At 57.7% G+C, this 10,446-nt stretch overlaps 2 protein-coding genes across 2 annotated transcripts; both read left to right on the forward strand.

Moving 5' to 3' along the window:
• Nucleotides 1-744: 744 nt before the first annotated feature.
• LDBPK_241400 (hypothetical protein, conserved) lies at nt 745-3,459 on the forward strand (the record flags this gene model as incomplete). The annotated part of the gene is made up of 1 exon (XM_003861183.1): nt 745-3,459. The coding sequence occupies one exon, from the start codon at nt 745-747 to the stop codon at nt 3,457-3,459; it is 2,715 nt and encodes a 904-aa protein (XP_003861231.1).
• Nucleotides 3,460-6,520: 3,061 nt separating this feature from the next.
• On the forward strand, nt 6,521-8,131 carry LDBPK_241410 (histone deacetylase, putative; the record flags this gene model as incomplete). Its single annotated transcript, XM_003861184.1, has 1 exon — nt 6,521-8,131. One exon carries the CDS (start codon nt 6,521-6,523, stop codon nt 8,129-8,131), a length of 1,611 nt encoding a protein of 536 aa, XP_003861232.1.
• Nucleotides 8,132-10,446: the final 2,315 nt, after the last annotated feature.

Here is a 10,446-nt window from a genome sequence, read left to right on the forward strand (position 1 = left end):
GTGGGGACGGGCATGGTGGTGGGGGGGCGGCTGTGGGGCGGCCTGCGGGGTCAGGGGCGAGTAGATTGTGAGGCGCGGGGTCCTTGCCGTGATGCGTGCCTGCTGCTGCTTTTCGCGAGGCGATGGGGCCTGCGGGCAGGGCTGTGTCGAGCGTGGGCTGGGTCATGCTCTGTGGCAGAGGGGACGCGTTGAAAGCAAAAATTCACATGCCACTCCTCTATTCTCGTCTTTCTTCGTCACTGCATGTGGCGCGTACCTGAATCTCCCCCCTCCCCCCCTGCGTGGGAAGCAGAAAGTGGAAGTGCTCCTGGAGGGATCGCACAAACGAAACGTATCTGTTTCTCTCTCTGAAGCACACCAATCTGATTGATCTTCAATAAAATCCTCATCTGTCCATTCCTTGACAAAGCAGGCCACCTCTCTCTCTCTCCCTTCACACACACACACACACACACAGCCGCACACAGACGCACGCAAGGCGATCTATACAAGGACGCAAGTCACGTAGCTCGTTTACGCGGGCTTTTGTTGGGATCGTCGTTTCGTTTTCCTTCTCGTCTTCTCGTTTCGCCTGGTTGTTTTCCTTTTGTGAGCACAGGCGTTGACCTGCATCTTCACCGGTGACGCGTCTGCTGCTTTGTTGCTCTTTGTAGTTTTCGTATCGCGTCGTCTTCGCTCATCCTTTTCGCGTCTGTTTCGGCCCCCCGTCTATTGTACGATTTCATCGTTTTCTCTTACAGCGCAATGGGGTCCTCGAGCTCAACGTTGGAGACGGCCAAGCTTGTCCGGATGCTCCTCTCTGAGGATGCAGCCTCTCCTGAGTCGCTGAGTCAGCTTCTTAACATGACCATGACAGAGGAGGAAACGAGCCGGATCTTTACAGTGGAGAAAGTTCGTCAGCTGCGGCACCTCTACACGCGCAACTTCGCAGCCTTGCTGTACCGCTGCATTGGCGCCATCTCGGCGGTGGCCGTGAAGCGGCACGAGATCAACACCAGCACCAACCCCCCCAGTGCACTTCTCACGACGGAGGTGATGACGCAGTACCACTCCGCGCTGCGCATCCTGCTCTGCATCCTGCCCATAGCACTTGAAAGCGGGGCAACACCGCTTGAGGATGCGGCGGATGCGTCCCCGAAGAGCAAAGATCCAGCGGCCCCTGCAGGAGCAGACGATGCCACGCCACCACCAGCAGCCATGACCCGCTCACGGACGGCAGCCACAGCGCACTTCCAGCAGCTCTTTTTTGTTGAAGGGAAGACCTGTGACGATGCGAATCCGGAGGACACCTTTCCGTTGCTGCCGCGGCAGAACGCGCATCTCTCCCCAACACAGCTGTGCACCGAACCGCTTCCGCTGGGGTCGTTCATGGTGTGGTCGTTGGTCGAGTGCTGCTTTGTGCGTGGTCTGACCTTGCCGGAGTATCCGGTGCTGCCAACGGAAGCCAGCGTCAGCATCACGCATACGGAGGTAGACACAGGACTGATGTGGTGCCCGGGGCTTGCTTCCGAAGATCCTATCCAAGCTCTTGCGATCAACACGAGTACGCCGAGCTTTACCTGGGCGACGCCACGACTTCCTCGACGGCGGAAAGCACTCCTCGAAGTTCTTTTTGTGGCACTGTCCTCGCTGATCTACCATGAAGCCGGTTTCCGAGATACCATCTTCCTGGAGCCGCTTCTGTCCACCTCGACGGTGCCGTTGACGCCCACACTCTCCATCTCAATGCTCAACACTATTCTTCAGTTCGTCCCGTATGGATATTTGCCCTACACAAGTCACCTCGGTGTCGAGGAAAAGGAACTGGTAGTGGCGAGCGCCCGACTGCTCAACGCAACCTTGTGCTACATGGGTGTCCCGCTGGATCCCATCCTTCCGTCCGAGAGGCAGCACTCCGTGGCAGATGGCGCCGGCCCGTCACTGGATCAGCGAATTTCACAGGCGAGTGATATGCGCGTCAGTGAGCCGGTGAACTCTACGGTGGCAGACGGGCCAGAGACAAGCACCCTTAGCCACCGGAATGGAAGCCATCCCATCTGCGATTCAGGGGGGTCGTCACGAACTGCCTCAAGCCGCACCGGCGCTCTCTGTGACGCTCTCGTATCAAACACATTGCACTCGCCGCCCGACAGCATCGAGCCTTCTACGACGCCGCTGCCGCATATCGGACCGCCGCGCTTCGTGCACAGTGTGCGCAAGGCGCTCCGGGACATCACCCTAACTGAGGCAAAGGCACTCGTGCAGCGCATGCAGGTCATCCTTGGTGTGAATGTGTACTCCAGTCAGACGTACCTGCCTGTTTCGCAGGGCTGGTTTGCCTCCTTGGATGACTTCATGGTGCTCTTTTGGAAGATACTGGACTTGTCACCAGCGTGTCTGGCACAGTTCGGTACAAGCTCCCACGCCTTGGACTACGTCATCCCCATTCTCGATTACGCCCTCGCCGTGCGTCGCAGCCCGCTCTACACGTACCAGTTCCAGCTAATGCTCTTCGTGCTGACTCGACTCTCTGAGGTGCGGGGGTTCGTGCTGCAGTGCAACCAAGTGTGCAGCGCAGCCCTGCCCTTTCGCTTTCCGAAGATGTCTCCGGCGCGCACGTACAATGGCCTTATCGTGCTTGCCTTGTGTCTTGTAATGGAGATGAAAGACCTGCAGGCACTCGTTCCGCTTTTCCCTTCGTGCACCGTGGTGCTGGCGAACATGGCGCCGTTTATCACCTCTCTCGGACGAGAGCCGTCCATCAAGCTGGTTTCCTTTTTCGCCCAAGTCACCTACCGCTGTTTGCGCAGCACCTTACCAAGTTCGCCTGGCAACAGCACAACAGGGGATACTTTAGGCGGTTCGTTTACTTCGGCGGGGACGTCAAACAACCTTGTGCACCAATCTCAAATGGTGAATCTGTGCGAAGCCATTGCAAGTTTGCTGCAATACCAAGCCAATGGCTCCCTGTACCTGATTGCTGCCCTTGTGGACCACCGCGCAGTCGTGCGAGAGGCGAAGGACGCCTACGTGGTGCAGCGCACCAAGGAACTCGCAGTGGGGCTTCCTTTGCCGTTTCTTATCAACACGCTCGACGCCGCGGTAGCGGTGGCGCTTCCGGTGCTGGAGAGCACCGATGCGCTGCGGAAGATCACCAAGTACTATGTGGACACAACGTCTGAGGCGACCGTGAATAATGGAACAGCTGCCGCTGAGACAACGAGAGCGTTTGCACTTCAGGTGGGGATGGGTGAGTCGGGTGCTGGGCTGGCGGCCAGCGACGAGGCTGTTGATCGACTGCGGTCAGTGACGTTGGTGGGCGTGCTCCCTACACCGCACAGCATCGTTGTTCGAAAATTTCAATCCACTAAGAGCGTCGAGCAGTGGACGGCGACGACGTTCTGGACAAGCGCGTACATTCACTCGCAAGCTGGGGTGCTGGGCGACCGAACTTCGGTAAAGCTGGTGCAGTTTGTGTGAAGAGAGCCTATGTGCGCGTTGCATGCAGCGAAAAGGAAACGAAAAACAAAAGGTGAAAGACATGCGTCGGTGAAATAGGTGTCCTTGTGTCCGTACATGCACACACACAAAAATGTGTGTGTGTGTGCATGTGCGACAGTTCGAGAAAGCGTGCGTGGGAAGGTGATGATGCTGAGCGTGAGTTCTGCTGTTGCTGCGGCACTAAAGCTCTCTCTGTGTCTGTCTGTATATGTGCATGTCTCTGTTCCTTCCTCTTCTCGACCCTTCCGTTCCACATGTGCCCTCTCCCCTCCCTCCCTCCCTCCCTCCGTCTTTCTCTCTTCTGATGGCTGTGTTGCTGTGTGTTGCGCTTACCTCTTATTCCTTTTTTCTTCTCGGGCGCTCTGTTTGTCTGTCTGTCTCTCTCTCTACCTCCCCCCTCATGTCTTCACCTCTCTGTAGGTGTGCGTCTCTCTCTCTCTGTGTTGTTTCGGATTGTCCTCAGGGTGTGAACGCCGAGAAGAAGAGCACGTGAGAAGGACAGGTAACATCCTGAAAACAATAGACACACAGAGCGCCCCCCAAAAGGAAGGAGGCGATGCAGAAGGGTGGTCCCGCCACGGATGCACATATTGCGAACACATGTATGTATGCATGCGTGCATGTATGTGTGTCTGTGTGGGTGCGTATCATCCAATGCGTGGCGGACGCGGGGAAATGGTGGTGTACGTAACTCGCTTCTACTGTGGTGTGATATTCTGCTGCATGCGCTTACTTCTCATTGTGTTTCTCGCTGTGACGATTTATGTGTACGTGTGCGTGCCTGCGTGCAGAGGCCGCGTAAGCTAAGGTACACCAACGCTTAAAATCCAGCTAAACCCATTACTCAACTTCGCCCTCCCTTTTCCCTCCTGACTCACCTCTTCTTTCCATTGCCATTGTCCACAGCAGCGGGACTTGTAGCGCATACCTCCGCCCTACATATCTTCATTTTACCTTCCGCGCTCCTTCTCGCAAGCCACGCTTAACCACTTGACTATGAACAAGAGCACCTGCACCGCCGTACAAGTGCCGAAGCACATTGAGTGCCGAGTGTGCTATGACACCTGGACAAACCCCGTACAGCTGCTGAAGTGCGGGCATATCTTCTGCCGACACTGCGCACCGCCTACGACGACGCGTTGCGCCATGTGCCACACCACCGTTTCGGGTTTCGTGATGCCGAGCGAGGGGATCACGGAGGCGTCCATGAGTGTTACAGTGCTGTGCACGAGTTGCGGGTGGCGGGGTAACCGCAAGGCGTCCCTGTCGCACCAGTGCAACCCTAGCTTGACGCACAGCTCGTACGTGACACATCCGCAGATGAACGACTGCGAGTGGGTCCAGTTTGCCCTGCAAGGGCGCAACGGCGCTGTAATTGATGCTGCCGCCCGCCCTGTGCATCAAGACGCGCTGCCTTCTTCCGAAGCCATCACAGCGGACGCGGTAGAGGGAATTCCTCTTTGAGCATGCACGCTTTCATCGACTCTCGCAGTGCGCCGCGTAGACTTGCGTCACAATGCTGATGTCCGGCAAGGCCCCTCCCCCTCCTCCTCACTTTCCCATTGTTTCCACTAAGCAATCAACATGAATCACGCGTTTCCTGCTTACCGTGGTCTCTTCGTTGCGTACTTGCAGTAAAGAGGCGGGGTTGAGGACAATACACTCGTTGACAGGAGGGGAGGACGCAGCTGCCGACGCACCAAGCGAAGCGGAGGGGGCCATTATTCCACCTTTTTTTTGCGTCTCCTTGCTCCTCCTTCCCCTGCTGTCGTGGGACGCCTCCGTGCGTGGTATCGCAGGGTCCAGTGCCCCCACTCTGTCTGGGGAGGCCGAGCAGCCCCCCTCCACTATCCCCGCCAAAGGCCAGCCCGCTTCTCGTGGTGACAGAGTCATGCACCGACGACGTAGGGGGAGGTCGGAGTGAGTCACCGCCACTGCTGTCGGCGGTCAGGTCCTGGATGGCGCTGCGGTGGGGGCACCTGCAACAGTGAGCACGCTTGTGCCATCCGTGTGGTGGGTGGAGCTCCGGCGTGACTCTGGCGTGCCCCCCACCCGGCCCTCACACTGCCTTGCTGGTGGGGGAGCCTGGGCCACCGCGGGCGGGATGCGGCGGGTGGGGACGGGCATGGTGGTGGGGGGGCGGCTGTGGGGCGGCCTGCGGGGTCAGGGGCGAGTAGATTGTGAGGCGCGGGGCCCTTGCCGTGATGCGTGCCTGCTGCTGCTTTTCGCGAGGCGATGGGGCCTGCGGGCAGGGCTGTGTCGAGCGTGGGCTGGGTCATGCTCTGTGGCAGAGGGGAACACAGGGGAACTAGAAGATCGCTTTTGCCTTGTCTTTTTTTATATATTTCCCTCTTCATCATCTTCATCGGATAGTGTGACCTCCGTTCGCAGCGGTGTCTGCGTGCGCACATCACTCCTGTTCTCCCTGCTGAATTGCTTAATTTGCTCTGTTTCACTTTCTATGGCTTTGCTTTTTGTAGCCCCGAAGAGGGGTGTCCGACGATCAGCTGGAATTATGATGGAAAAACGTGCTCAAGACGTGTGAATAGCGTTTCTGCTCCTCAGGCGAGTTGGACGATGATCGCTCCCGCAGTTCTCAGGGTATACCTATGGGGTCGATGGGAGGAGGAGCGGGAACACGTCGCCTGCGTTGTGCATCCTCTACAAGCTGGCCTCGTCGCGCTCCAAAGTAACAGAGAGGGGAGAAGGGACGAAGAAGGGCTGCAATTGTGCCAGGAGCAGGTGAACGCACGCGAGAGTTTCTGTGTGTGCTGTCCGCCTCTGCCGTCCTTAGTTCCTCTCCTCCCTCTATTGTTGCCTCCTCGATAGCGGCTCTCGCTACTTCATCCCTTCATCGCTTCATCTGCTGCATCTGCCATTTTTGACGTTTTACTTACATCTTTTCAAAGAGCAGGGGCTGACCGAACACTTCGCGCACGCGACTTTATCGAAGAGGCGTAGCTGAAGGCGTTCGGGGCGCATTTGCCGGCCGCCCGCTGCTCTTGTGTGCTCGTTGCTACCGCAGCTAGAATAATCTGCGATGTCAACTCCGGAGCAGCTTCCCGCGCTCTCAGCGGCGGGCTCACCGTCGTCGGGAGGGGCTTCCTCTCATCACTCACCGCACGAAGCATCGCTCTCGTTTCCCGCTTCGGTGATTCCTGGCGACGCCTCTGCGGAGTCTCCGCGCGCTTGGTCGATGCCGCGGTCTTCAACGGCGAGCGAGGAAAGCGCAGCAACATCGCAACTGCAGCAAAAGCCAGATGCACCGGAGTCACGCCTTGGGGGGCGGAAAGTGGTGTACTTTGTGGATCACTCCGTCACTTCCATAGCCTATGCAGAGGGTCATTTGATGCGACCGTCTCGTGTGCGTGCGCTGCACGCGCTTGTTCATTCCCTGGGCCTCGACAATGCAGAATGCATGACTGTATGTCATGCTCGTCCGGCGACGGCGGAGGAAATGGGGGCGTTTCACCGCAGCGCGTACTTGGAATGTCTGCGGCAGGCACCGGTCATTTGCGGAAATCCGCTGGACGAGATGTCCTTAGCTTTTCAGAAGGAATTCGACGTCCCGTTCGCGTCTCAGAACGGCGACTGCCCTCTCTTCCCTGAGGTGTGGGCGCTGGTGTCCAGCCAGGCCGGCGCCTCGCTTGCCTGTGCAGAGGCCCTCGTACGCGGCGATGCAACGGTGGCGATGAACTGGGCAGGCGGCATGCATCACGCCGCTGCCGCCCACGCAAGCGGGTTCTGCTTTGTGAATGACATTGTGTTGTGCATCCGCCGGCTGCTGCGGCACTACCAGCGCGTCCTCTACGTTGACCTGGACGTGCATCACGGGGACGGCGTGGAGGGGGCCTTTTATGGCAATCACCGCGTGATGACGCTCTCGCTGCACCAGTTCGGCAACGGCTTCTTCCCCGGCACCGGCGACTATCCGACGCGTGAGACGGCCGACAGCTTCGCCATCAACGTCCCGCTGCCCACGCGCACGGGAGACGCCGCGTACCTCTTGTCGTTCCGCACTGCACTCTCCAGCGTGGTTCAGTGCTTTGATCCGGAGGCGATGGTCGTGCAATGCGGCGCGGACACCATAGCGGGCGACCTCATTGGGCGGCTTTGCGTCACTACGTTGGCGCACACGCAGTGTGTGGCAGATGTGCTGTCGCTTGAGCGACCGACGGTACTGCTTGGTGGAGGCGGTTATCACGTGTTTCACACAGCGCGCTGCTGGGCGATCCACACCGCCACCGCGCTGGGTCGCACAGCTGCACAGTTGCCCTTGTACATCCCGCGCACAGACCCGTACTATATGGATTACCGGCGCGAATGCACACCGAAGCGTCCGACGCTGCATGTGTTTCTCGACCCTGACGTCGATGATCCGCTGCCGCTGGGGGACAGCTTGGCGTTCTGGCGTCAGCTCTGTCGCAGCATCCAGTGGCAGATGCGCGCTGCCCGCCTTGTGCGGCAGGGGTTTTTCCGTACACTACAGCTTTGCCGGCAGCGACGGGCAGCGTTGCTGAGACGGTTCGCTACGCAAGAGGCAGGAAGAGAATCTGGTATCGGTGTCAGCGGCTCTAAGCGCCCGCGCTCAGCAAATGCAACGGACCGCGATGCCAAGGAGGGGGTGGAGGACCGAGTGGTCTCGGCGTGATAGTTGCGGAGGAGGAGTGCACTTCGGCCTCTCCTTGCCACTGCTTTTTCTTTGACTTGCTGCTTACATCGTGCCCGCGTGTGTGAGGAAGAGAGGGAGGAAACAAGCCTGGCGCAGCACTGACGCACAATCACGCACATGCGCACACGTACTCACAGAGGCCCACACACGAGCGCAAAGAAAAGAGAACGCCCACAATGACGACGGAACAAAACATTGAAACGTGCACGACAGAGGAAGATGTGGGAGGGGCTGAGAGGGAGAGAGAGGAGGGAGGAGACGCTCAGACCGCATCTCCGTTTCCATGCCTTACACGCAGGATCTTTGTAAGCTCGTGTGCACGTCTCCCGCTCTCCCTCCCCGCACACACTCGCACACGGACTCGCTTTGTTTCGTGTGTTGCCTCTCCCTTTCTTCTCTTGCCTTCCGGCGAGGGCTCTTCATGGGGTGTGTCTTCTGCGCCGCTCGCTAACTCTCCTGTTGCACCTGAACCGGGGCTGCATGGTTCGCTTTTTCTTTGCCATCGTACTCTCTCTTGTATTGCCTTTTCCTTTTTTTTGTCTTCCCCTTTCCTCTCCTCACGCATGACTGCACGGTTGGGTGGACGTGGCGTCAAACACACGCGTTTCTCCTCGGGCACAACGCGTGCACATATATCACATTTCTGCAATTACCCACACGCACCTGCTGCAGGTACTTGACTGTCTCGTCGCCGCCGCCGGCCTTTGTCGCACTTGCACTCTTGTGTATCTCGGAGGCGAGCACAAAAGGAGAGATCGAAAAAAAAAAAGAATACACAAGACGGATCTACCTTTGGGCCTCACTTCACGTGCAACGCTCCGCATAATCGGACTCCCTATCTTCGTTTTCCTCCATCTCTTCTCTCCCCCTTGTCGTTCGCGTTCTTGTATCTTGTCCGTTTCGTTTTCGAGTCTCTTGTCGTTGCTGCTGCTGCGACTTGCCCTCTTCTCTCCCTTCTTCGGTCGCACTCCCCTCCCCTCCCGACGTGTATCTTCGATTGCATTTTTTCTTTCATCTGCCCTTTTCCTTTCTCTCTTTTCGGTTTGGCGCGGTTGCCATTACGCTCCTCTCGGTGTGCATTCCTTCTCTTCTCCCCCCTTCGCACGCGCCTCGGTGTCGGTACTCTCGCTCTTAGAGCGGTTACACTTTTCAGTTGGTCTGATTTCGTAAGCCTCGCTGTCCGGCTCGCACGCGCTTCTCCAGAGTCTCTCTTTCTCTTCCACCTCCCTGACCGGTTCGTGCCCACACACCCTTTACTCGCACTCCATCACTGTGGGCTTTGGCGGTTTGTTTTTGTTCATGTGTGTGTTTTTGGTGGAATTGACTACATCTGTTGTGCATCTCTGCCTGTCTGTGTGTCTTTGTGTGTGTGGAGGGTTCTCGGCACTGCCCCTCTCACTTGCATTTCTCTGCTTGTTGCTGCTGACCCTGCGTTGCATGAGGATTGCCTGCGCAGTGTGAACGAACCGCTGTTGTGCCTTGTACAATACACTGGGACTGTTGGAGGGCGCTGGTGCAGTGTTGGTGGCTTCTGTTGTCAGCACGTCTCCTCTTTCCTTTTTTCTGTTTGCGCCGAAAGGGGGTATCGTACACGAACAAAGGCTTGTATCACCTTTGCGCCTCCATCCGAGGGCACTGCCGCGCCTTCCTCCCAGCCCCGGCCTTTTTTGTCTTCTAGATAGCTGTGCGAGGAGGGGTACGTTCTGGAGCTTGTTGTCGTCGTGACGAAGTGCGACAGGAGGGTGAGTGCGGGTGGGGTGGGGGCTGGAGAGTCGGAAACAACCGCTTTGGCGTGTCTCGTTGTCGCATCTGTTTTTTTTTTTCCTTCTCTTTGATCTTCGTGCCCTGTCGTGCTTCGCACCCCGCACGTTGTCCTTTTATTTTTCGTTGTCTTGCTCCCTGCATTCTATCACCCACCCGCCCCTACGCTACCGTATACACCGACTCGCACTCTTTCTCATCATCAGCAGGAGCTCTCGCTCCTCCTTTTTTTCCTTCGCTCACGCATCTCCGCTCGTGTGCCTCGGCTTGTTCGTACTGTGTCTCCGACAACGATCATCACCTCGAAAGCCTCTCCTCTCCTCTCGCTGCTGCTTTGCTCGTGTATTTGTGTTCGCGTTGAAAAGGGCCTACCCTCCATCCGATTACGAATATAGACGCCACCCATGACGATGGCAAACCTCTGCCTTGGCGAGGATTTTAGTGAGGAGCTCACCTGCGCGGTGTGTCTTGACTCATGGAAGGACCCGGTCGAGCTGATGCCGTGTGGGCACATCTTCTGCAAGGCGTGTGCG

This window comes from Leishmania donovani, chromosome 24 (genome assembly GCF_000227135.1).
Source record: "Leishmania donovani BPK282A1 complete genome, chromosome 24".
NCBI lineage: Eukaryota > Euglenozoa > Kinetoplastea > Trypanosomatida > Trypanosomatidae > Leishmania > Leishmania donovani.